General features: G+C 41.8%; 1 protein-coding gene across 1 annotated transcript in view; it reads right to left on the reverse strand.

Annotated features, from left to right (window-relative positions):
• The window catches only part of LOC141995842 (von Willebrand factor D and EGF domain-containing protein-like), a 245,954-nt gene that overhangs the window by 163,961 nt on the left and 57,548 nt on the right, over positions 1–24,445 (reverse strand). The window contains exons 2-5 of the mRNA XM_074967290.1: positions 23,101–23,285; positions 7,666–7,894; positions 3,438–3,494; positions 2,911–3,176 (exon numbers count right to left, since the gene is read on the reverse strand). Coding sequence (XP_074823391.1) covers positions 2,911–3,176; positions 3,438–3,494; positions 7,666–7,894; positions 23,101–23,285 — 737 coding nt within the window. The remainder of the gene's footprint in view (positions 1–2,910; positions 3,177–3,437; positions 3,495–7,665; positions 7,895–23,100; positions 23,286–24,445) is intronic.

Raw genomic sequence — 24,445 nt, forward strand, 5'->3', positions numbered from 1 at the left:
CTGAGGGATTTACTATGGACCTGCACAAGGTGGCAATAATATCTGACTGAATCATACCCCAGGATGTACATGGGATGCAGTAATTCTCCAGGTTCACCAATTTCTATAGGCAATTTGTAAAAGGATTCCCTAGCATGGTTACTCCCATAATGGTGTGCGTACAAAAGGGGGGCTGGGTTCTCTTGTCCATAGAGGATTAGTCAGCCTTTGATTAATTGAAGAGGTCATTCACCTTGGCATCCATCCTGATTCACCCACCAAGCTATTTACAACTGAGGCTGATGTCTCAGATTTTGCCATAGGTACTGTATTGTTTCAACACACAAGTCCCACAACGAACTCCATCCTTGTGCCTTTTATTCTCAGAAGCTAACCCTACCGGAAAAAATATATTTGGGACAAGGCACTACTAGCTATAAACGTAGCTTTCAAGAAGCTGTGCCAAGAAGGAGCCTGATTCCCAGTCCAAGTCCTGACGGACCACGAGAATCTGGACTACCTCTGGACTGCTAGACACCTTAACCAACACCAGCTCTGCTGGTCCCTCTTCTTCACTCACTTTGACTTTGTGGTAAACTATCACCCAGGGATGAGAAATGGAAAAGCATTCAGTACATTAGCTTTTTCCACACCCTCTGTCACTAGGTTGCCTCCCCCATTCAGTAAGGGGCCCACACTTTCCTTGACCTTCTTCTTGTTGCTAACATACCTCAAGAAACCCTTCTTGTTACTCTTAACATCCCTTGCTAGCTGCAACTCCAAGTGTGATTTGGCCTTCCTGATTTCACTCCTGCATGCCTGAGCAATATTTTTATACTCCTCCCTGGTCATTTGTCCAATCTTCCACTTCTTGTAAGCTTCTTTTTTGTGTTTAAGATCAGCAAGGATTTCACTGTTAAGCCAAGCTGGTCGCCTACCATATCTGCCATTTTTTCTATACATTGGGATGGTTTGTTCCTGCAACTTCAATAAGGATTTTTTAAAATACAGCCAGCTCTCCTGGACTCCTTTCCCCCTCATGTTATTCTCCCAGGGGATCCTGCCCATCAAGTCTCTGAGGGAGGCAAAGTCTGCTTTTCTGAAGTCCAGGGTCCGTATTCTGATGCTTTCCTTTCTTCCTTGTGTCAGGATCCTGAACTTGACCATCTCATGCTCACTGCCTCGCAGGTCCCCATCCACTTTTGCTTCTCCTACTAATTCTTCCCTGTTTGTGAACAGCAGGTCAAGAAGAGCTCTGCCTCTAGTTGGTTCCTCCAGCACTTGCACCAGGAAATTGTCCCCTACACTTTCCAAAAACTTCCTGGATTGTCTGTGCACCGCTGTATTAATCTCCCAGCAGATATCAGGGTGATTGAAGTCCCCCATGAGAACCAGGGCCTGTGATCTATTAACTTCTGTAAGTTGCCTGAAGAAAGCCTCGTTCATCTTATCCCCCTGGTCTGGTGGTCTATAGCAGACTCCCACCACGACATCACCCTTGTTGCTCACACTTCTAAACTTAATTCAGAGACTCACAGGTTTTTCTGCAGTTTCATACTGGAGCTCTGAGCAGTCATACTGCTCTCTTACATACAATGCAACTCCCCCACCTTTTCTGCCTTGCCTATCTTTCCTGAACAGATTATATCCATCCATGACAGTACTTCAGTCATGTGAGTTATCCCACCAAGTCTCTGTTATTCACAATCACTTCCTTCATGTGGAAGATCAAAGTCTGCTGCTTTGGACTACTTCCTACCTCTGATCTATTTCAGCTCAGGGCATGGTCCTGTACAGTCCAAATAACCATGAGCTGAACAAAGTTCAGATGATCAGAGCCCCACAGGGACTGCCAGTTCTCAAAAAGGGTGAGGGGTTTGGAAAAAGCACTGCCCGTTGGCCTCACGGTCCCATCCCACTTTCAACCTTCCATGTGACTTTTCAGGCAAAGGCCTGTCTTCCCTCCAATCCGTTCACTCTCTCCCATTTGCCTGGGCTTCTAAGCTCCTTTTAACCTGCTCCTCCAGATGGAGCATGCTCTACAGGCCTGGGAGTCTGGGGCTACCTGGACCCAGCATTGTCCTTTAACCCCTTCAAGCCCAGTATGGTGTTTGGTATACCTAGGGTTACCATACGTCCGTATTTTCCCGGACATGTCCGGCTTTTTGGTTCTTAAATCGCCATCCAGGAGGAATTTTTAAATATCTAAAAACGTCCGGGATTTTGCCATTATTATTTTTCCCCAAAGAAGAACTGATCATTCAAGAAAGAGAGTGAATGTTGATCATTCGAGAAAGAAAGTGAATGCTGATCACTCGAGAGAGTGCCCACTTTTCCCCCCTAGCTCCCAGCGCTTGCGCTGCGAAACAGCCATTTTGCACGGTTGGGAGGGAGTGTGGGGAGAGGGAACGCTGTGCACGCAGGGGAGGAGGTGGGGCCAGGGCAGGGATTTGGGGTAGGGGTCCAATGGGGCAGGGAGGGGGGTGGAGTTGGGGTGGGAATTTTGGGGAAGGGGTTGGAATGGGGGTGGGGAAGGGGTGGAGTTGGGGCGGGGCCAGGGGCTCGGGGGGGCACGAGCAAATACTCCCCTTCCCTCCCATGGAGAGTCCTCTTTTTTGAATGTTCAAATATGGTAACTCTAGTATACCCCATCACATATCATTAATGAAAATGTGAAGAAAATAAGTATGGTGGAAGTATAGTATATTTATATGAATAGCATCTAATAGAGATGTTAGAGGTTCTGACCTTGACAAATAGTATTTAATAATCCTGCTTTAAAATGCAATCCCATTTAAGCAACTTCTCTTACATTAGGTGTAAGTGCTGCCAGTGGGGAATACAGTTAATAAACGCTGAACAAAAATTCTACAAGAGGATTCAGTTCCTCTGAATGTTTGACCTTGTTTGCTGAGTTCAGGAAAGCATTACCGTATCTCCCAATCTGAAATTAACTCCATCCATCTCCATGTAGGAGAATGTCTGCAGAGTTGTGTCACGATGAATCTGTTCTTTCATGCTGGATGTGGAAAGGCGTGACCAAACCACCACGTACTGCAAAGGCTGATTTGAGGCTGGATGATGATAAGTACATTTGAGATGGACACTGGCTCTCACAACCTCAGGAGTAATTACTGGTTGTAAAGTCAGGTTTGGGAGTTTTCCTGGAGAGAAAAGGGATAAATAGCATAACTCCTCTTTCATCAAGTAGTAATGAACATAACTAAATGTGCCAATAATATTGCATTGCTATTTTCTTTCAATTCCATTATTTTGATATAAATAGGAAGAAAAATAGTATTTTTACTATAGTGAAAATAAAGAATGTAGCTAATCTAAAAATAATTAACAATTGCTCTTACAGTTCTTTATTTTACCTGTAAGTTTGTTCTGTATATGAAAAGAATATGTCTGAATACAAATCATACATTTGCTATTAGTTAATTTTATTTAATTACCCTGGCAAATACCTTCAACTTCAGATTCTCCAGGAACACAGGCCTTTGGTTTCAACTCTGCAACAGCTAAAGAAATGGTGTGTGAATTTACTATACTACAGAGATGAGTTGGTATATAAATACTTCTTCCCCACTGGCCCTCAAAGAACACCTAACTCATAGCCCCATATAATGAAGAACACTTCTATGTTATTCTAAGATGTATTTGGCACTCTACCAATAGATAGAATAATGTGGAACATGTTGGTGCCCACACTGGCTCACTCCCACTATACTCTGGATAATTACCTCTGTTCTAAAAGATATTTTGCCTTCTATATGCTTCAGTAAATAATTTGAGTCTAAAACCTTGCCTGTAAACCTTATGTTAAGAGTGGAAACAAAAAGTATAATACTGGGAGTCAATACATTATCCTTCCATTGCTAGAGGCCTGGGTTCAAATGGAACACAGAACTATTTCAGATATTTTGAAGGGACTAAATTAAGGAACTTTTTGGAGGAATGTTTTGGGAGCCTGTGACATTAACCCCCCTGTATTCACACCATACCAACTACTGTAACAATCTTTGTACAAAATATGCCTTGTGAGGTATTATTTGAAACCTAATAAGTCACCGATCATTAGTATTCTTGTATGATGTACGTACACTGTGGGTATTAACAGTTATGGAGATACGCTAGAATTATGATTAAAGTGTGTTTAAACCAGGCATGTCGGGGGAGTTCATAAACTGGTCTGCCTTAGACAAAGGAATGTGTATTTGATGCTCTGACCAGCCCAATCTTTAGACAAAGACAATGTAAGTCCACTTTTACATATTAGGCAAAGAAAAGCTATTAAGCTAAAAAGTGGGGGAAGAAAAAGCATGGAACATCTTTAACTACCAGACTCCATGTTGCCTTTCTCATAGCTTGCCTTTGAGAGGTAACCTTGAGAAGAATCCATTTCAAAGATTTACTGGTCTATAATGATGTGCGGGAGGGGCAGGCTGAACCTCAAGTGATAAGCAATTGAATCAACTGATTGTATACAATATTACTGTATTATAAAAATGTACAGAGTGAGGGGTTTTCTGAAAGCTAAGGGTACACTGGTGATTGATATCATTGTGAAATGTATGTATTAACATTATATGAGGAAATATGGACACTTAATGATATGTTTTTATATTTGTGGTTAAATAGGGAGAAACAGGTTCCATACCAGATAGGAATGAAATCAGCTATTTATCTGTCTCCTATGTAAATTAAGCATGGTGGAATCAAAACAATTGAAGCCCCATTTACATGCAGGGGGGTGGGAAAAACAGCATCAGGTCATCCTGCCTCTTGAAACAAAGTCATTGAACTTTGGAAGATATAAGCAAAAATGGGAGCCACCCTTGGCACCTATCCCTAGACAGACACAAGGGAACAGAGCTCTTGGAAGCTGAAAAAGATGGCTTCTTCAACTGGGGTGATAGGGGGGAGGGTATTGATGTCTCTGGGAACTGCGTATAGGTGAGAAAAAAGATCTTGAAGAAAGCCTGTACCTTGCTCGATTAAGTTTTAGATTTTAGGTGCGCATTTTCACTTTCATTTGCTTGTAACCCTTTCTAACTTTATCTCTTAGATTTAACTCACTTAAAATCCACTTTTGTTAATTAATTTGTTTTACTATTAATATAAACCACACGTGCCATGTTTGAATTAAAGGGACTGTTAACTCCAGTTAATGTGGCAAGCTGGTGGCCACATTACAGCATACATGGTTTTGGGAAAATTGAGTCATAGGAGTATGTTGGGGTCACCCTGCAAGCAGTAATCAAGGCTGGTGGAAGCCAACATGGGGCTGGGGAGCTGTAGACAGGCTACTGGGGTCAGAGCTGCTGAACCAGGACTGTTTTATGTATTAAGAGTTTTATATATTAAGGCCACAGATGTTAAAACATAATAGCACATAGACACTCAGGGTGTGACCTGCATGCTAGTAGGCTGATAGTGAGCATCCCAGGTTGGAAGCTACAGCAGCAAAGCATTGTAAGGCATCCAGGGTTGCAAGGCAAGTGGTGATGTAACCCTTTACTGGCCTGGATTGCACCCCAAACCCTGTGACTGAGCCCAAGAGATTAAAACATGAAAGAGTTATATCAGAATGAAGAATCGGAATGTTAACATCTGGTTAGGACAAAAAACATGAGGTAGAAAAGGGAACAGCAATTTCTTAAAATAGGGAGTCAGTAGCTAGAGGCTAGTCCATTTATGAACTAAGGGAAGCTGCCTCAAAGTGTGGCTCAGATCATGACTTCCTGCAGATAATGATACAAGGGTTTGAGTTTAGGAAACCAACCCATGGGAGGGTGAGAGCAGGATAAGCCTCTCTACTCACACACATACCTTTCCCAGCCATGTCCACTTCCTGAACTTAAGAAGGTCCAAACACATGGAGTTTCTGAGTTTTTCATGCTGAATGTGGAAAGTACTGAATAGTTTATATAGTGTTTGGCAGGAGAGTCATTAGCTCTACAACTCTTCCTCAGAAAGAATTTTTGACACATAGAGTGGGTTTTTCCCCCTCCATTTGTTCCCTCCATGGCAAAGCCTGAATTACGGTTACCACCTGTTCAGTTTTTATTACTCCTTATCCAGTCTTTTGGATCTTTTTCTGTGTTTGCAATGAACTGTCACCTACAGTGTGAGAGTGTTATTCATGTATCTCCCACACAGCTGGGCTTGTTGACTTCAGGATCTCTGATTAGTGACCTTGTGAGTCTCCCTGTGTGAAGGCAGTGTATTAATCATGAATCCAGACACATGAGAATGGCTGAAATACAGGACTGCTACTGTAGTGTGTAGAGGAATGAAGTGCAAAACCTGCAACCTAGAGGGAAAGGAGAATAGGGCAAACTTCCCTCCATCCCAACTGGAAAGCTGGGTTAATTCTCCCAGGCAATGACGATGGTTTGCCATTGCTGGTGACAGTTTAACAGGAAGGCTAGCAAATTGAGTTAGCTGGTAAGAGTGCTTGATTTTTTTTGAGACGGGGAATGGCTCTTAAATTATTAAAAATTACTTTTGACATAATTTTTCATTTTTCAGAAAACTTCAACCATAAGTTTTTAATCTTTATTCTTAAAAATTTTCTTTTCAAAATAGAGGGAGAAATCCTGCTTTATCTCAGTTTTTTTTATACCCTCCTCTCCTTTTTCCAGTGGTAAGGTAAAAAAAGAGTTGCTGAAAGTGAGAAAACAAAACTACTTTCTCCTGAGTGGAAAAAGTTGGAATAAGTTGTTGTTTTTTTTAAAAAATGAGAGTGAGCATTTTTTCTCCCATTTTCTACTTTTTTCCCCCTTAAAAAAAACTGGAAAAAATAAAAATATGAACATTATTAATAAAATGTTTTTCTAAAGGATACAACATTTTTCATTTCATTTAGAAAATTCCATTTGGAATATTTTCTCATCATCATCATAAAAAAACCAAGAGAGATGTCTTTATATTGTGCCTAACCATAAGGTGGTAATCCTAGTTTCTCAATGTGTCATGTTCATGAGAGCTAATGTGCAAAAAAATGCTGAAATGAAAGTATAAAGGTACTTTCCCTTTGAGAAAGGAGAACCGTTTCTATCTGGATCTATATGCACCTGAACACTTTAAAAGTTCAGAAGGTGTAAGTGCGTGAGCAATTGCTTTCTGCTATTCCGTTGTTTCCTAGAACAGAGGTTAGAGCTCTTGTAGTAGGCTGGAAATTATTTCTAACTAGAGTCGTTACATAAATGTCATGAAAAGCTGTTATCTTATCAGAGTTTTCTTTTCTTTTCTTTTCAGGTCTCCAGACTTATCTTTTTTGGAATACTGGATTACTTAAGATAAGAGCAAGTCTTAGATACACTACCTGCAAAGAAACAGAAACCAAAAAAATAAAAAAAATAATAAAAAAAAAAATGCCAGCTTCACCACTTCAAACCAAAATGGAGACAAAGACAGTAGTAAAGTTTATGTGTGAACTGTAAGCAAGCTAAGTGCACTTCAGTACTATACACCAGATTACATTTAGAACTGGTAATAACAGCTATTCCTCAGGAACACATTGGAGTGCTGCAGATTTATTCGCTACACAGTCTGCATCTTACTAGGAGCAATGCTTGATTTGTAAGGTCACTAAGATGTGCATTACAATACCAGGACCTTTGAACACGTAGCAAGAGAGGCACATACCATGTTATTGATAAACCTTACTAAACCTACCTTCTGCACAATAGCCCATGCATCCTTGAGTAGGTTGCAAGAGATAAACAAAGAATTCTCCACAGTTTCTAACTGAGATAGGTATCCGGAACAAACAACAGTCTTTGATGCTTCCAAAGAAGAATTGCCAGGTAGCACAAGCCATTAGCTGCTTTTTTCTCCCAGGAAGTGGGAGAGATTCAGATTTTAGTGAAAGCCACACTGGAGCTTGTGTGCCACATTTATTCATCTGAGGATAAACATAAAAGAAATAATTTATAGCAACCTGCAATATATTCGGTCATTGCTTGTGTTAGCATTTTGTGTGTAATTGTTTAAAAACAGGATTATCAAATCATTCAAAACAGGAATTTACAAAAATTTGGGACACTAATTTGTATTTCATTGAGAGGGAAGATGAGGTTAGATAGGGATCATCTCTAAAGCTGATGTTGGTCCGTATGCTTCAGTTGTATGCAGTATTGGTGAAGCTGTGTCGGTCCCAGGATGTTAGAGAGACAAGGTGTGGGAGAAGGTGTGGGACGTAATATCTTTTATTGGACCAAAATTGGTGGGAGAGACAAACTTTTGAGCTTTTTCTCTTCAGAAGAGTTCTGTATTGCCTGAAAGCTTGTCTTTCTCACGATCAGAAGTTGGGCCAATAAAAGATATTACTTGGCCCACCTTGTCTCTAGTAAGCACCAACACATTTACTAAAGCATTTCTGTGTATGTTTACTTGAAAGAGAATGATAGTGTTTTAAATGGAGTCAGAAAAGAGGGTTCTCTGGTCTGCTAAATTAATTTTGTGGTGCATATGCTGCCCGTGCCAGCTGACACTCCACCCCCAACGCAAAAGGCAGGATGGGCACACCGAGGGAGAGCTGTGGGGTGTATCAGGGGCATGATGGAGCACAACTCTACTATGTCTTCTCCCCCCACTGCCATAAGTTGTGGGCCCACTTTCTACAGCAGCAGAAGTTGCTGCTGCTCTAACTTCTGCTGCCTCCCTGCAGCCTCCATTGTGCCTGAGTTCTTTCCTTTAGGCTGAAGGGTGGTTTGTATACAGTATAAGGTGTCTTCCATTTCTTGTGTATTGACTTTGAGCTTTCTGTGTGTAGTTTGAGTACATTAACTAGGACCTGAAAACATGAATATGGCCAATTACAAAACATATGTTGTTATAGGGCACTAGACCTTGGAGGGAGGTGGGCACATGCACACAGCAAAGTATTCCTGTTAAACTCCTTTAAAAGCAAGAGCTGTAGTTACAAGCACATGACTGAGCAAGCATGTGACATACAGAAAGCCAGTCATAAGATTTCTTTCCTTTTAAGCAGAGGCAGCAGACAAAAGAGATCTAGAATCAGGGAAGCCCTAGTATGGGTTGTTCTGTATTAGGAAGGGATCCTAAAAGGTAAGTGGTGTCCTCCCCCACTCCCAGCTGGTAGGATCTGGAAAGGCCTCAGGAGGTTAGTACCCAGTTGTTTGAATTCTGTGATGTTGTGTTTTTGGAAACAGAGCAAGTTCTGAAAACAAGGATGTGAAGAAACCTGTAGCTGGGACAATCTATTTCGATTCCCCCACTGGTGAGTCTTGCCTATGTATGTTTTACAAATGACAAACACAAAAGGGAGTCCAGGTCTTTCAACCATCTCAAAGATCTAGAAATTTCCATGGAGGACTGAAGTCCATGTATGGTCTATGTAACTGATCTCTTTCTAATGTTCCTATCACAGAAAATATAGGTGCAAACTGTACCATATTGATGATCACATTTCTTATTAACAGCTTACATTTTTATGCCACTTTTTATCCCAAAGGATCCACAAGCACTTTACAAACTATACAGTCAAAGTCATGTAAATTTTATTGACTTGCAGGGGGAGTGCGATCTTTTTTCTCTATTAGGAGTTCAAGGAAATTCCCCTTTGCTTGCTAGTAGCACATGCAGTTGATCAGAATTGTGTTTAAACAAAAGTTTCTCTGTCTATTTTGGAGGTAGAGTATGGTAGTTGTTTTAATTATGCACAGTGATATTACACACAATTTTGGATTGGAAGGGAAGAAAAAACATTTCATACTGAAACAGAAAAGGTAATTTAGGTAGGCAGTATATACTCACATATATTTGCATTTCCTGGGACATTAGGTTCGATATTGGTACACATGTGGCAAATGCTATGAGATCTCTAATGAGACAAGGTCATGAACTCAATTTTATATCCCATCAAAAGGATATTATGTGAAGACATTGGCTTTGTGTGGACTCAGAGTGAAAAGTGGCACCTATAGAATGCCATATTATACCCAGCTGAACCTTAAGTTTGTTGTGAAGTTCGTGAAGCCTGAGGCTGCTTACCCTAAGTAACCCAATGAGTTCAGAGCCAAAACTGGCATTGGCTCAGCCTGTCAGCAGAATAAGATCTTAAAGTATGAATGTGAAGATTTTTGTTTTCTGGATATTTCAAATTATTACCAAATGGTATTTTTAAAATAATTCATCAGTTACATTCTGTGCAAGTGAGAGTTTCTCTTTACTTTGTATTTCCCAAGTCAGGGATGGAGAACAATTCTACTTTAATCTGAGAGTTATATGAAGTTCCATGTAAAGTGAAACCGTGATTTGGGGCTTTATACCAGGGTTGAAACATGATTTTTAGAAAGTCATTTTCCACTGGTGCAGATTTTCTAGTTCCTGCTTAAGCAAAAACAGCTCTTTTGTAGCAAAAGTGGAACTTATGCATGACAGTACGGTGAGGTTTGAGGTCAAAGGATAAATTATTCTCACTTCAATACATTTTTGCCTACTGAATCCTAACTGGCAGTCACACAGCCAAGAAGGCATAGCCAGGGAAAGGAAGGCTTCATGAGTGCTGGAAGAAAAATGGTTAGGAAAAAAGTGGCCTGCTATATAGCATAGTTTCATTTTCCTTTGTTTCCAGTTCTAATCATCATGCTTCAGACAGCAAAGTTGTACTCGCTTCATGACCTTGCTAAGACACTTACGTGCATAAATACCTTTGAGCAGTGATGAGCTGCCAAAATCTTAACAACGGGTTCCCTCCTTACCCCACGAGGGCGTCGTTGCCCACCCCCGCCCCCCAGGGACTCCTGCCCCATCCAACCACCCGCGTTCCTTGACCCCCCTCCCCCGGACCCCTGCCCCATCCACCCCCCTTCCCTGTCCCCTGACTGCCCCCAGAACCAGGCAGGAGGGTCTCGTGGGCCACCGTAGTGGGTGCCCACCCCACCCCTAAGAGCCAGAGGCACCTGCCGGGGGGCGAGGTGGGGAGTCCCGGAGGTGCTTACCTGGGGCAGCTCCCAGGAAGCATCCGGCAGGTCCCTCTCGCTCCTAGGGGCAGGGGAGTATAGCTACGGGGGAAGCAGGGGGAGCAGCCACTCCCCCACTGATCACATCAAAGGTGGTGCCTTAGGCGCTGACTCCCTGGGTGATTCGGAGCTGGAGCACCCACGGGGAAAATTTGGTGGGTGCAGAGCACCCACCGGCAGCTCCCCACCCCGCGCCCGGCCCCAGATCACCTCACCTCCATCTCCGCTCCGCCTCCTCTGCTGAATGCGCTGCCCCGCTCTGCTTCTTTGCCCCCTTCCCCGGCTGAGCGGGAAGCCGCGGCCTGCTTCTCAGCCTGCCCCGGCTTCCCGCGCGAACAGCTGATTTGCGGGAAGCCAGTGGGGTGGGGTGGAGAAGCAGAGCGGGGCGGTGCGTTCAGGGGAGGAGGTGAGCTGGGGCCGGGGATGGGGCGGGGCCACCAAATTTTCCCCTTGGGTGGTCCAGGGCTGGAGCACCAATGGAGTCGGCACCTAAGGCGCCACTTTTGGCTGGTTAAATTTAGAAGCCCTTTTAGAATCGGTTGTCCCTCGTGGAACAACCGGTTCTAAAAGGGCTTCTAAATTTAACAACCAGTTCTAGCGAACCAGTGAGAACCAGCTCCAGCTCACCACTGCCTTTGAGGATCTGGGCCTTAGGTCTTGATCTTCCTCTTACTCATGCAAGCTAGCCATTGACTTCAATGATATTACTAATGTGATGAAAGGTGGTGAGGCTGGGCCTTTAGATTTTCTTTTCCTAAGTTTAAAATGAATGCAATTATTTATCTACCTCACAAGTGCAGAGATACCACAGAGATAAGTACAGTGTAAGAACTAGCATCAACTAGAAAGAGCTGTTGTGAAGTTTAAAGAATATTTTAAAGCTATTATATTATTTATATGGTAAAGATCGTGAATAAAAGGTGCTAGATAAGGAGTGCAAAGTACTACTATAAGCCTAAAGTCTGTGTCTCAGGAAAAGCATTATCTCTGTCAAGCTCTAAGGACTCTATGGTAACGTGTTTTCAGTTACAACACAAGGGCAAGGACAATGAACTGTGGCCCACTGTAAAAAAAGAGTGTAAGAAGAACAAGCCGAAATCGGTAAACCTACAGCCAGTGGAATGCAAAATGGGAACAGCACGCATAGCAGCAGTTTTCCCTCCTCTTTTTTTTTTTTTACCTTAGCAGCAGCCATACAACCGATTAGGAGCCCATCGCCAGGATCTTCAGTCATCCCCTGAGGTAGACTCATGATCCAACTAACATGTCGCGTTTGCACTTACTCTAGCTTGTCAGATAATGAGGACTGTTTGGAGGCTAGGAAGGATGCTGTTGCAGAAAGTGTTCACAACACTGAAAACACTGATCATGTAGGGTTACTACAAGCTACAGTGTTGCTACGGTTTACTAACTGTGTTGTCACTGAAAAAATACTATTGATCTTGTTATAATAATTAGATAATTTAACTCAGATAAATATTGTTGTGTCAAATGATAGTGATACATACATACAATATATTAAGTTTAGGTCATATTCTAGTGATTTTCCCTAGAATATCTTCTGTTGTTTAAACACATTAGAATGAATTATTTGAAGATCTGCCATATAAATTCATTTTTACATGTTTAAGTATAACTGGCCACAATATGTCACTGGTGCTCCACTATGGAAGGATAGTCCTGTGGTTAAGGCACTGGCCTGGCTCATTTTCTTGGCAGCCTGACCTTGGGCAAGTCATTTAATCTTCTGGATGTTTAAAAAACAACAGATGAAATGTGATCCATATAGAAAAGGAGTCTGTCTCCACAACTCACTTGTAGGAAAATCAAACACCAAAATTATAAAATAGCATCTTATTTTTCTATCTTTTTCTTTACTATAACTTTGTGAGTAAAATTAATTCTCAAGAAAGTGTGGGAACTATAACAGTAACCTAAGCAAGTTATCATGTGGGTAAGCTTTTTGTTATAGCACAATTCTGTCTTGCAACACCCCTGGGCTTCTCCTGAGTGGAGACTGTAAGTCAAACACAATTGAGCTAAATGGTTTGCTATTTTTGTGACGTGCACAAATTGGGAACTGGGATGAAACTATAGACTCATTTTACACATGATCAAAACCAGAATTCAAGAAGACTGGTTATTCTAACAAACTGTGACTGGATCGTACATATGGGCAGAGTAAGGCCCAACTCCAACTTCAAGTACCTAAGTCCAGAATGTAGGCACCACTGAAATCCTTAAAATCCCTGCTCAGCTGCTGCCTAATTCACCTACATTTTAACTGTAAAATTCCCCTACACACCTAATTTCTGCTTCTGGACATTGAATTGAGGCACACACTGCCTCAATCTAGGGTCCTAGATGCCTATCTCATGCTCAAACCCTAGTGTGATCCTCAAACCAGGTGAAGATAGCATTCCAGTCTCACTTTCTGGCCCAGTGCATATTTAATTATTTGTACACAGTGGCACTCCTTCAACAAGTGAGATTCTCACACCAGAATAGTCCAGCGAGTAGGTCATGTTACTTGAGAGATGTGGGAAACCTAAGGTCAAATCCCTTCTCCTCATCAAAGGAGCAGGGGGGAATTGAACTAGGGTCACCCACATCCCAGATGACTACCCTAACCACTGAGCTAGAGATTATAAGGAAGTCTATTGCCTCTTCTTTTCTTTTCCCACCCCCAGTTATTTTGTGTGGCATTAGGTATGCTCTGAGAGTGCCTGCCAGACCAGGCCCAACAGGAAAGATAGGAAAGGAATGCCTACTTTGATGAAGCTGCCAGGGCTTAGGTATGAAATAGGTGCCAGCCATCAATGTGCATGCCTAGTGGCAGAAAGGTAGGTGCCTTGGTTACTTTAATGTCAGAAATGAGGGACTTTACACTTCTCCAGAATCAGGCGGGAGTTGAGTGGGAGTTTTTGAGGATCTCAGTGGCATCTAAATGTTAGACTTAGATGCCTAAAGTGGGAGTTAGGTACCCAAGTACTTTTGTGGATTGGCGGCTTACAGCCTTAGGCCCCAATCCTGCAATATAAGGGAGGCCTCCTCCTTCTCCCCACTCTCCTGCTGATTCATATGGAGTTAGGCATGTGCCACCACTGTTGTTGAAAGAAACAGCTTAAGCACCTCACTCCAGCCTGGGCCGATGTCCATGAGAGGGGACACAACACTCACAAAGTTGGCATCTGCTATTGGCTAGCTTACATGGTGGCTCCTTGTCTAATGTGCTGGATTTTATGGATTTCATTCTTAGGCATCTCTCTCTCCCCATGCACTGTAAAGAGAGCGTAGGTGCCTAACTCAGGGTTTATAGATTCCACTGGGTGCTTACAACTGGAAAATCCCCAGCTGCCCTGTTAGGAGCTGGGGTGAAGATTACTGTGAGTTTACTGGAATCCTCTCAGTTGGCTATATAATTTTCAGTAATATACTAGACAATGAACCAAGAACAGGTGTATTTTTGATTAATGTCTTCATAGTAGATCACCTGCATTTGATTAATCAACTTTCAAATATTTACTGGGGCTTGCAGTGGTGAAACTTAATGCAATAAATTATTGGAGTAAACCACATTGGTATAACTCCCAATTTACATTAGTGCAATGCATCTGCATTAGGGATTTTGCAGTGGTGCAATTTACATCAATGAAAACTTCTCTAATGCAGCTAGGAAGCTTGGAGTATGTCAACAATAACCTCTCAAAATGATGCCGTTGGGAATCGATAACACAGACGGCCAAATCCACTGAAGGTCTTGACATCATGGACTTCAATGGGAGTTGTCAGTGCTCAGCACCTCTCATTTTTTCAGCTCAGTAACAATGTTTAGCACTTTACCAACATTATCTAATTAATTGTCCTATAACTCTATGAGGTAAATAAGTATTATTAAATAATTTTAATTCATAATTAGGCAACCACTAATCTTTTAAATTATTCAGTTCAAAAATCCTAAATAAAAAAAAAAGTAAATTAATTTCCCCATTGCCAGTAACAATGGAATGCGACTTTACTGTTGCTTCATCCAGTGGTGTCTCTTTCCATTTACTAGCGATTTGGACAATCGACTGCTCTTATTTATAAAGAACCTAGCAATGTTCAATCACTGTACAAAGAAGTTAAGTTTGATTGGTTCTGTCGCTTGGGGAATTCACTGAAAGTATGCTATTAAAAATAAGTGTGCCATGTGTGAGAAACACATTTTTTATTTAGTCGGAGATAGATGGCTCTTTGGTACACAACTGCATGGTGGTTACATCACTGTGATATTGTATCTTTTATCCACAAAACCTTTGCTTTGGCTTTGCTTTCAGATGTATTTTCATAATAATTTTTAGTAAATAAATTTACCTATTTCAATCTGAGGCATCATAAAATCAGTTGAATATTCCTGGCCACTAGTACTTATTACTTAATCTTGTATGTAAGAATTTGCTTTTATACAATAAAGGTGAAAATTCTGGTTTATGAAAGATGCTTTGTGTATTCCTGAGAAACAAAAACGAAGGACGAAACCTCTGGTTCACATCTGTCATTATGATACAGTATTGGTATCTGAGGTTGGTATGTGTGCAAGAAAGAGAATTAGGAAATAATACACAAATTTTTAAAAATTGTAATCCAGGGAGGTGTTGGATTAACAAAACAAAAGAAAAATAGAGAATAACTGAGCATTTTGATTTTCTTCACAAAAACTACTAGAAGAGGTTAATCAGGAGAGGGTGGGACTTCAAGTGAATCTGAGAACAAACAGAAACCCCGGCTTAGTTTTATTTCACACCAATGACTAGTGCCTATGCCTAATATTTAGGAGTTTATTTTGTGATGCAGAAAACCTAGTCATTGAGGAAATATTTTCAGTCTTGTGTGAGGAAAGCTCTCCAATTTCTGTACTAGAATTTAAAATGTCTCCACAGGTGGTGACTATTTTGCCAAATTCTGGAATGACTTTGTATGCTGATTTAGAAGATGGAAATTCTAAAAAACTCAATACTGAAAATAATATTAAATGACTACTAAAAAAAGGAATTGGAGGCTTCCTGTAACAGGGTGGCTTGCCCCTTAAGGACCCCTTAGCCAACCTGTGATTTCACACCTGGGAGAGATCAGGGTGATTTCCCCAAAAGAACATCAAAAGGCTTCAATGAAGGGGAGAATTCTCAGCAGTTAGATCAGGGGTGGGCAAACTTTTTGGCCCAAGGCCCATCGGGGTTCCAAAACTGTATGGAGGGCAGGTGTAGTGTATTAAATTGCTCCCCATAGGAATGTGGTACTTATGGTGTACTACTTACGTCTGCCCGTCCTAGTGCACTGAGCAGCATGGTAAGGGGGCGGGGAACAGGGTGAATTGGGTAAGGGGCAGGAGGTCCTGGGGGGGCAGTCAGGGGACAGGGAGCAGGGGGTGGTTGGATAGGTGTGGGAGTCCCGGGGGGCCTGTCGGGGGTGGGGGTGTGGATAGGGGTCAGGGCAGTCAGGGGACAGGGAGCTGGGGGGGGGTTGGATAGGGGGTGGGGTCCCGGGGGGCAGTTGGGGTGGGAGAGGGCAGTCAGGGGACAAGGAGCTGGAGGGGTTGGATGGGTTCGGAGTTCTGAGGGGGGCAGTCAGGGGGCAGAAATTGGGAGAGGGTGAATAGGGGGTGGGGGCCAGGCTGTTTGGGAAGGCACAGCCTTCAGGTGTAGTGTATTAAATTGCTCCCCTTAAGAATGTGCTACTTATGGTGTACTATTTATGACGGCCAGTCCTGGTGCTCCATAAGTAGCACATTCCTATGGGAAGCAATTTAATACACTACACCCTGGGGGCTCTCGCAGCCGAGCTGCCTGGCAGGAGCTTGCAGCCCCGCCACCATGGCAAACAGGCTGCAGGGGAGCAGGGACAGCAGGGGAGGGGCCGGGGGCTAGCCTCCCTGGCCAGGAGCTCAAGGGCCGGGTAGGAGGATCCCATGGGCTGGCCCGTGGTCTGTAGTTTGCCCACCTCTGAGTTAGACTCTGCTAGTGTAACCTAGGTTCCTAATCAGGAGATATCTTTTTAAGAGATCTGTTGAGGGTGGGTGGGTAGAAGTGAGTTGTGTCTGGGTCATTGTTGTTAGGCAGGTGTACAATTAGCACTCCACATCTGGAAGTTTCTCGAATTGGGTGTGGTAGTTTTGGGTATGCTCAATAGGTTCCCTGTAGCTTAGGGGTTCTCAAACTGGGGGTCATGACCCCCCAGGGGGTCACAAGGTTATTACACTGGGGCTGCGAGTTGTCAGCCTCCACCCCCAAACCCTGCTTTGCTTCCAGCATTTATAATAGTGTTTAATATAAAAATTGTGGATTTAATTTATAAGGGGGGTCATACTCAGAGGCTTGCTGTGTGAAAGGGGTCACCAGTGCAAAAGTTTGAGGACCACTGCTGTAGCTGGACTCCATGAGGGCAAGTAGCCAGGGCAGCTGCTTTACAAAAGGCTGTGTATGGGCTGGGAGAAGCTGAGCCCAGGAGCAGAAAGCAGGCTGTTTTCCCTAACTCTGAAGCATTTTGCAGCAGGGTTTTTTTTTAAAAAAAAAATCTATATAATTGATGGAGTGGCTGGTTAATCAGCTGACTGGCTAACCATGATTTCAGCAGAGGAAGAGTCTGCAGGGATTCCAGTTTAAGATTCCTACACGCAAGTGGAGGGAAGATGTTGCTTTTGACTCAGCCAACTGTATAGATTTAGTGATCAAAGACTCTAACGGAGACTCAGCTTTTGGGAACTCTGAGTTCCTTCTCACTGTGTTTCTGTGCGGACTGACCTGCTTAGATTTAATCTGTTTTCTTTATTTATGTTTATGTATACCTGGGAAGATAATCTGTGGATGATAAAGTAGCCATGTTATGTTGTAAAAATTAAGTTGTTATTATTTATGTTTCTTTATCATAAGATTTTATAAAGTTGGTGCTTAAGAATTAAGTTCCTTTTGTTCCTTTGACCCTGTGAAATCCTTACTGAAAATCCTTAGAGACTGAATTTTGGGTGTCCAGCTGCTTTTCTATGGGAGTTGCAAGTTTTTTTAGGCACTGGAGAAGGGCAATGAAGTGAACTCTAGCTCACCCAAAGGTCTCACTAGGAATGAGCAGGATCTAACAGAGAATCAAGACTGAGGGTAGGTCTACAGTTAACATGCTGCATCTGCGCAGCTGCGCTGCAGCGGTGCTTAAGTGAAGACACTCCTACACTGACATGAGAGCTTCTCCTGTCAGCGTAGTTAATCCACCTCCCCGAGAGATGTTAGCTGTGTTGACAGGAGAAGCTCTCCCGTTGACATACAGCTGTCTACACGGGGGGGTTAGGTCTGTATAAGTACGTCTCTCAGGGGTACCCCGACCCATGTAGTTATACTGATACAGATCTGTAGTGTAGACCTGGCCTGAGACTCAAGCCAGGTAAGACCTCGGAGTGGTTTGCCAAAGCAGGAGAGGCCCCAAGCAGGAAGGCCTGGGAGGAGGAAGAGCAACCTTTGTGTGGACTTTTGGATGAACTAGAATACTTTATTTGGAGTGTTTATTAATGTAATAAAGCACAACCTGAGAAGGGATGGGAATGGACAAAATTGTTTTTGAGTTTCTTGAACAGTCCAAGGGGGGGAACTTAGGCAGACTGCCAGTAGTGTGATCCTAGGCCATGAGGGGGCACGGGGGAGGCAGACTGCCTGTAATGTGATCCTATGCCATGAGGGGGCACGGGGGAGACAGACTGCCAGTAGTGTGATCCTAGGCCATGAGGGGGTACGGGGGAGGCAGACTGCCAGTAGTGTGATCCTAGGCTATGAGGGGACACGGGGGAGGCAGACTGCCAGTAGTGTGATCCTAGGCCATGAGGGGGCACGGGGGAGGCAGACTGCCAGTAGTGTGATCCTAGGCCATGAGGGGGCACGGGGGAGGCAGACTGCCAGTGGTGCTGCCCATCACAGATGGCTGAGGAAGATTCTACACAGTTCGTGGAAAAAACAAAATAATAAATGTGAGAGTAAGGGAGATGACAGAGCGGACCTTAGAAAATATCATCGGAGAAAGAAGGCTTAGGTGGTTGGGAGACATGCTAAGCAAATACTGAACAGGATACCCAAGAGAAGAATGAGAAAGTGAGGAAGGCTAAGGAAGAACTAGTGGAAAACAGTGACAGAGGATATTGAATGTGCTACCATCATCTGGGAAGAAGTGTCACAACTAGTGAGTGTCTGTAATCAATGGAGGAACGGAACTGCCTAACGTGTCAGCAGCACAGGAGGATCTAAGGTAGGGATTTGAGTATGATTATGACTAGACATTGCCAGTAGTCTCTTAAAGGAAAAGTGACACAAACCCCAACACTGAACTTCCCCAAATCATCAGGACAGATAAGATGGTTGAACAGGTGCTGGTATATTGATAGAAACCGCTGACGGACAAGATATTCTGACTATGAATCATTTGGAAAGATCTGGACATCAGTGACCCTGCTCGTCTAAGCCAGTTTAAGGGAGTACAATAATTCTTGGAGATAGTCCATTAACAATACATATGAGTCCTCGTGCTGAAGAAATCTGGCTCCCCCTTACCACACAGAATGTATGTTAGTGGTGGTAGTTCTAAATTTTGTGTCTTGTTTGTTTATAATAACTCTAAGCTGCAAACATTAGGGCTCTTTTGAGAAGCAATGACGAATCTGCGATGTATCAAAAATATTGTTACTGGCCCCAGACTCAGTCATCATTTGGAGAATCAAATTGTTAGTTTGTGCTCTGCAACCTTTAGGAAAAGTATAATCTATGTTCTTTTTTTCCTATCTGTAAACGGACAGGAGGAGCCACAATTCTGACTACATATGATGGGCCTCAGTGTTCATTGTGGGCTAGTGTTGCAAGGTTTGCTAGTCAAATGTCATTCATGTTCATTGCTTCTCAAAACAGCCTATAATTCACGAATTGCTCTTCTAATGGGATATAATGTCTGTGTTTATTGAGAATCCTTCATAATGTTAGCAGGTGATGCTCTGTTATCTTTGTTTTGTATTTGTTCCTTTCTGGTGGCTTGCTTGCATACACTTTTTATAATTTTTATTAGGAAGCCTGTTTCATTATCCCATTTATGCTTTCCCTTTATTATTCTACATTAGGCCTGTACTTTATTTTTTTTTAATTTGTTTGTTTTAATTTTCTAGGATCTTTTAATTTGGATGCTACTTTAGTGCTTTCTGTGAAGGTCATTTTGTCATGATTGGCACTGACAATTGTTCTTGCATTCCTCTCCACCCCTCCAGTACTATGGAGTAATTCTAGGAGTAGTGAATGCCTCTCTTCCTTTGTGGTTTTTTCCCTTGTGCAGTGAATTTGGCAGTACTTTCAGAAGGAACTGTTGCTTGCATCTGTTAGCAGCAGCCTGGACTCCTTGGGGCACAGACATTTGCAAGTTTGTGTTGTGTGCCCGCTTGAATTGGCTGTTGGAGGCAACTCAGCATTGTGCCTAAGTGAAGGCTCAAAGTACACGTTGGGGTGTCTGTAATTGGTTAGCACCCTCAGAGAACACAGAGGTAACAAGGTCAGTATCGCCCTTTATCCCCTAGGGAAATTCAAGAGGCAATGTCTAAATTGGAAAGCTGTTTCAATCAAAAGTATTTTGCTATTGGAGGAATGTGTTTGTGGGCAACACCTGGATCTAAGTAATGCTGGACCAGGGATATACTCCACATTTGAATTCCTCTACATAGGGGAGTTCTCACTTTTATTTATTTTTTTGCTTTTTCAGTTTGTTTACTTTCTTCATTTGTTTAATTAGTAAGCAAGAGACAATAGTCTCAATACAGAAGTTGTATATGACTCATCAGTGTCAGGGCTGAAATCTGAAGCTTTCTCCCCTACTGTAAGTTTATTTTTTTCCTAAATATGTCTGAGTTGCTTGGTTCTGATATCCCCTGACAAAGAGTTTTTTATATGGTCATGGAACAATATTCGGAAATGGCTACACCTACATTAGTGTTTATAGAAACATTCAGTAAGAGTTTCAAAAGAGCTTAACAAACATCTCCCAGTCAGGCACCTAAATAAACAGCCAGATTTTTAAAAGAGCTCAGCCTCCCATTATGCACCTAAATGGTGAGTTCAGGTTTCCCAGTGGGACCATTGTTCTCATGTGCTTAAGTGCTTTAATGAGGCAAGCCCTTGATTTCTTTGTTATCATTTAAATCCCATTTGAGTTCAGTTGAACTGCATGAGATAAAACCTGAATTCATGCCTAATATTGCTTAGAATTAGTGAGTTCATTGTATCAATTGATAAACAGTTAATTGTATCCACCTGATATCACCTTGGTGCATGTCACATTTACATAATACAAGGCAGCACTTATGATATCAACAGGAATGTCTGAATTATGCTCTTAGCCCTCTGTAGCAATCTTTTACTAGAACATGGATCACATCTGAATGCTTTTTCCCTTCTATCTGTTTAGAATTTTGTCCCTGCCTCATTAATTAAAATCAGCTCACTGCAGCCTGTGATTGAAATATCCAATAATAAGTGCTTATTAATGGGTGGAAGCTGAGCTATTATTAATACAAATTATTTTGTTCCAGAGGTTCTGCTCAAATTAAATGGAAAACCAAATTAAATGGTGATTTAATTAAGTGGAATAGAATGTAGAGGACAAGAATTAGAAGGTGAAGATCTAAAAGAAGCACATTCTTCCAGTGGTGACATATAACAGGTATAATCCTTCATCAACAGGATGAAACAGGTATTTCCTACCATTCAGATAAGACTTAAGGAACCAATGGTAAGAATTACATTACAAGATAAGAAACTAAACAAATGATAAAACCCTACAAACTGGAATAAAGGAGTTGAAGGAGGGGAGGCTAAAGAAACAAAGGATGTATTGCTAAAGATACATTGTGCAGATGAGTACTACCAAATACTGAAAATTACTGAATTGTAAAGACAACATATATTATAGAATAATTGCACATATACAGAACAACCTGGATAAACAAAAGATGACTTTTTGAACAATTTCTTCCATGATTGACTAACAGAAGCAAATGTATATTTTATACTTAAATTTATACAGTATTAATAATCCTAGGAACCCCATAAAAGCGACAAGTATGATTTAACATTCTATATAATGTAAAATTATGGAAATCACTTTTCTTTGTCTTGACTAAGCATGCACAGTTAGCAGTTGCTCTTACTGTGACTGTATGATGTTGTTTTCTAACTTCATAAATGTTTTGTATGTAGAGTGGTATAAAATATTTTTAAAAAGGGACTTTATGTTGAGTTTTTCATCTTCAAAGTGCTTTACAATAAGCAATTAATCTATTCTTCTACAGAATAGACTCTTTGTTTGCTAATGCATTGGAAACTATTCTAATCTCATACAATGGTCCTCAGTAAACTATTGGTATTTGATGGCTTGATAAGGACACAATGGAGTTAATCTGGCAGAGCACCCGTGGTACAGAAAGTCTGAATTTGGCCCATACATTCTGTTTTCTAGGTTTCAATATTGTACGTATTAACTCCATATCAATTTTCTTATCCTTTTCTACAGAGTCACATGTGAAACAACTAGTTTTTTTTCTAGAAAGCAACTAACCCACTTATGAGACTAAGTAATACACAGTGGCAACAATACTAATTAAAAACATTTGCATTTTGTTTCTCTCTGTTATTTGTCAATTACACTGTTTTTCAATGGATATAACTCCATTGCCTTCATGTGGAGTTACTCCTGATTTACACTTGTGTAAGCGCGAACGGAATCAGGCCCTTCAAATTCATTCCAGTAGTGTGGAGACCAGAATTACTTGGAATAGACTAACCTCTAAGAAGTACTTTGGGGGGATGACCATACAAACCGTGAGGGCAAAATCCTCCTGTCAGTTAGAGCCACGCAACCCCATTATAACCTTTTGGTTACCTTCTCTTAAAGAGTTTTACTAGGGTTGTTGAGCTTCCAGGATTGTCCTGGAGTCTCCAGATTATGTAGTGATGAAACCCCCAAGAATATGTCCAACCAAAATTGGCAACCCTAGGTTTTACAGACGTAACAGAAAGGAGAAGTTGCACCTACTGGATTTATTAAAGTACACAGATGTTTAGTTCTTAATTTTACTAACTTCTACACATTTTGTTGGCATTTCTGCAGGCCTATTGTTGATCATGAAACGATACCACCCTTGTGGCAGTGAGTGATCACAAACCAGCTCCTGAATTGCTGTTTGCTGTAATTCCAATGAATCAAAATTGGTGCTGCGGTAGGGATTGTGCAGAATCTGGTGTCCTTCTGGAAAGCATTCCGGAGCTAAAGAAAGGGTAAAAAGAATGAGGGTTACAAAATATCCATTTCAGTTTCTCATCATTAATAACTGCTGAAGATGGGCTAAGGAGCCGGTGTTCAAATCCAGAGTAGGTTCAGGCTAGGATTCAATGCCAAATTATGGCTATGGCTCAAGTTTGGATTTGTCAACTCTAAAATCTCAGGACCTTTAGTTATAGGATGTGTGCCATCTTGGGCTGAAATCTCACAAGATTTTGACCACATTTGAAACAGAAGCAGAAAATAAAGCCCTTCTTGTTTTGCATCCAACTTGTGTTTGGTTCTAGAGACTGGCATCTGAGGGCTTGCCTACACTGCCCTGAAGTTTGGGTGTGAATAGCAGTTAGCATCAAAATGATGCACTGAAACTTCCCTGTGTGGACACTGCAGGCACAAACTAAAAGGTTCCTAGTTCACATTAATGTAGAGTCAGTCCTGTTTGAAGAGGACTAAACATGAACTAGAAACCTTTTAGTTCATGCCTGCAGTGTCCACATGAGGGGGGCTACAACACTGCACTTTAGTGTGCACTGCTGTTCAAACCCCCATACTCTGAACTGCAGAGCAGTATAGACATAGCTGGAGTCGAGTCTCCCCTCCCCTCCCCAAAATTCAAAAGGGAAAGAGAGGTTGATCTGAGGTTCCAGATTTGGTAATCTGATCATACAATTTTTTGATTTATTTTTAACTTAAGTACAGTGTTTATGATTATTTTTAGTTTCATATAAAGAGATATCCCCTAGCACTAAAATATGGAACATCATTCTCAAACTTTTCAATATTTATCATTCTAGATCGGGGTCGGCAACCTTTCAGAAGTCGTGTGCCGAGTCTTCATTTATTCACTCTAATTTAAGGCTTTGCATGCCAGTGATACATTTTAACGTTTTTGTAAGGTCTCTTTCTATAAGTCTATAATATATAACTAAACTATTGTTGTATGTAAAGTAAATAAGGTTTTAAAAATGTTTAAGAAGCTTCATTTAAAATTAAATTAAAATGCAGAGCCCCCCGAACCGGTGGCCAGGATCCGGGCAGTGTGAGTGCCACTTAAAAAGTAGCTCGCATGCCGCCTTTGGCACGTGTGCCATAGGTTTCCTACCCCTGTTCTAGATCATGAACTAGTTTTATTTATACCAAGAAAA

Source organism: Natator depressus, chromosome 11 (assembly GCF_965152275.1).
Source record: "Natator depressus isolate rNatDep1 chromosome 11, rNatDep2.hap1, whole genome shotgun sequence".
NCBI classification, from domain to species: domain Eukaryota; kingdom Metazoa; phylum Chordata; order Testudines; family Cheloniidae; genus Natator; species Natator depressus.